Source organism: Sphaeroforma arctica (genome assembly GCF_001186125.1).
Source record: "Sphaeroforma arctica JP610 unplaced genomic scaffold supercont1.9745, whole genome shotgun sequence".
NCBI lineage: Eukaryota > Ichthyosporea > Ichthyophonida > Sphaeroforma > Sphaeroforma arctica.
Window position 1 is genome coordinate 1 of NW_014030813.1, and position 1,032 is coordinate 1,032.

The 1,032-nt window shown below is 41.2% G+C and overlaps 1 protein-coding gene across 1 annotated transcript; it reads left to right on the forward strand.

Moving 5' to 3' along the window:
* Window positions 1–742: 742 nt before the first annotated feature.
* On the forward strand, window positions 743–928 carry SARC_17098 (hypothetical protein; the record flags this gene model as incomplete). Its single annotated transcript, XM_014288805.1, has 1 exon — window positions 743–928. A coding segment is annotated over one exon (186 nt), but the record flags the coding sequence as incomplete, so codon positions are not given.
* Window positions 929–1,032: the final 104 nt, after the last annotated feature.

Genomic DNA, 1,032 nt, shown 5'->3' on the forward strand with positions numbered 1-1,032 from the left:
TTGTGTGTGTGTATATACATATAGAATCCTTCGGCCGCCGCGTCCCAAATTCTAACACTTCACTTCTTCCGGCTTCATCTGTCGGTGAACAATCAAGGTCTCGAAATGGCCACCAACCAGTTTCTACCGAAGTCACGGGTGTTATGATATCACTTCACGGTACACTACACCAACCTATAAATGAAAGTGGGAATGATTACAGCCACTGTGCATTCAATTTCAGTCGAGCTCCAACGGTTATATTCTGCATGCCGGTTTCGAGTTGCAAATTATCACTAATGTAGTCTATATGTATTAAAAATATACTTATACTCTCTCACTCACTCTCTCACTCACACTCTCTCGCTCTCTCTCTAGCAGTAGAGAGAGAGAGAGATAAAGTGACAAGTGGTCGAAATGAGTGTCAACAAGACAAGTTGTAAAACATGACCGCTCTCTCTCTCTAGAAAGTAGAGAGGAGAAAAAAATATGGCTGAACGGACAAACGTCCGTAGGATGAACATATTTCGGGAGAAAAAAAAGTACATCTGTACAAAGGTCATAGAGTGTACTAAAAATAAAAAAATGATGTCCTAAAAAATATTGGCCCATATTCCGTAGACTTCTGAAAATTGAACGCATATTCATTAAAAAAATTGTATGTGCGTAGTCGTATTACAATACAGCACATGAGTATTTATCCTCATTACACACTACACTGACAAGGAATCCACACACACTAGCCAAACAAATAAAGACAATCATGGCTGCAGAACCCAACCACCACATCGCGGAGATGATCCAACCACGCTTCCGCGTGTACAATGTAGCGCATAGAGGACTGGTGGCGGTGCTGGTAGGATTCACGTGTGTGTTGTTTGCAGACTCCTGTTACAGAGCGAATTACACACTGCAGAAGAGCTCAGCTGATAAGGCCGCGACGCAAACGGTAGGGGTCGTTATGTGAGACCTTGAGTGTATTGAGCAAGTGTGCTTTATATATATATATATATATATATATATATTGTAGTGTATTGAGCAAGTGTGCTTGTA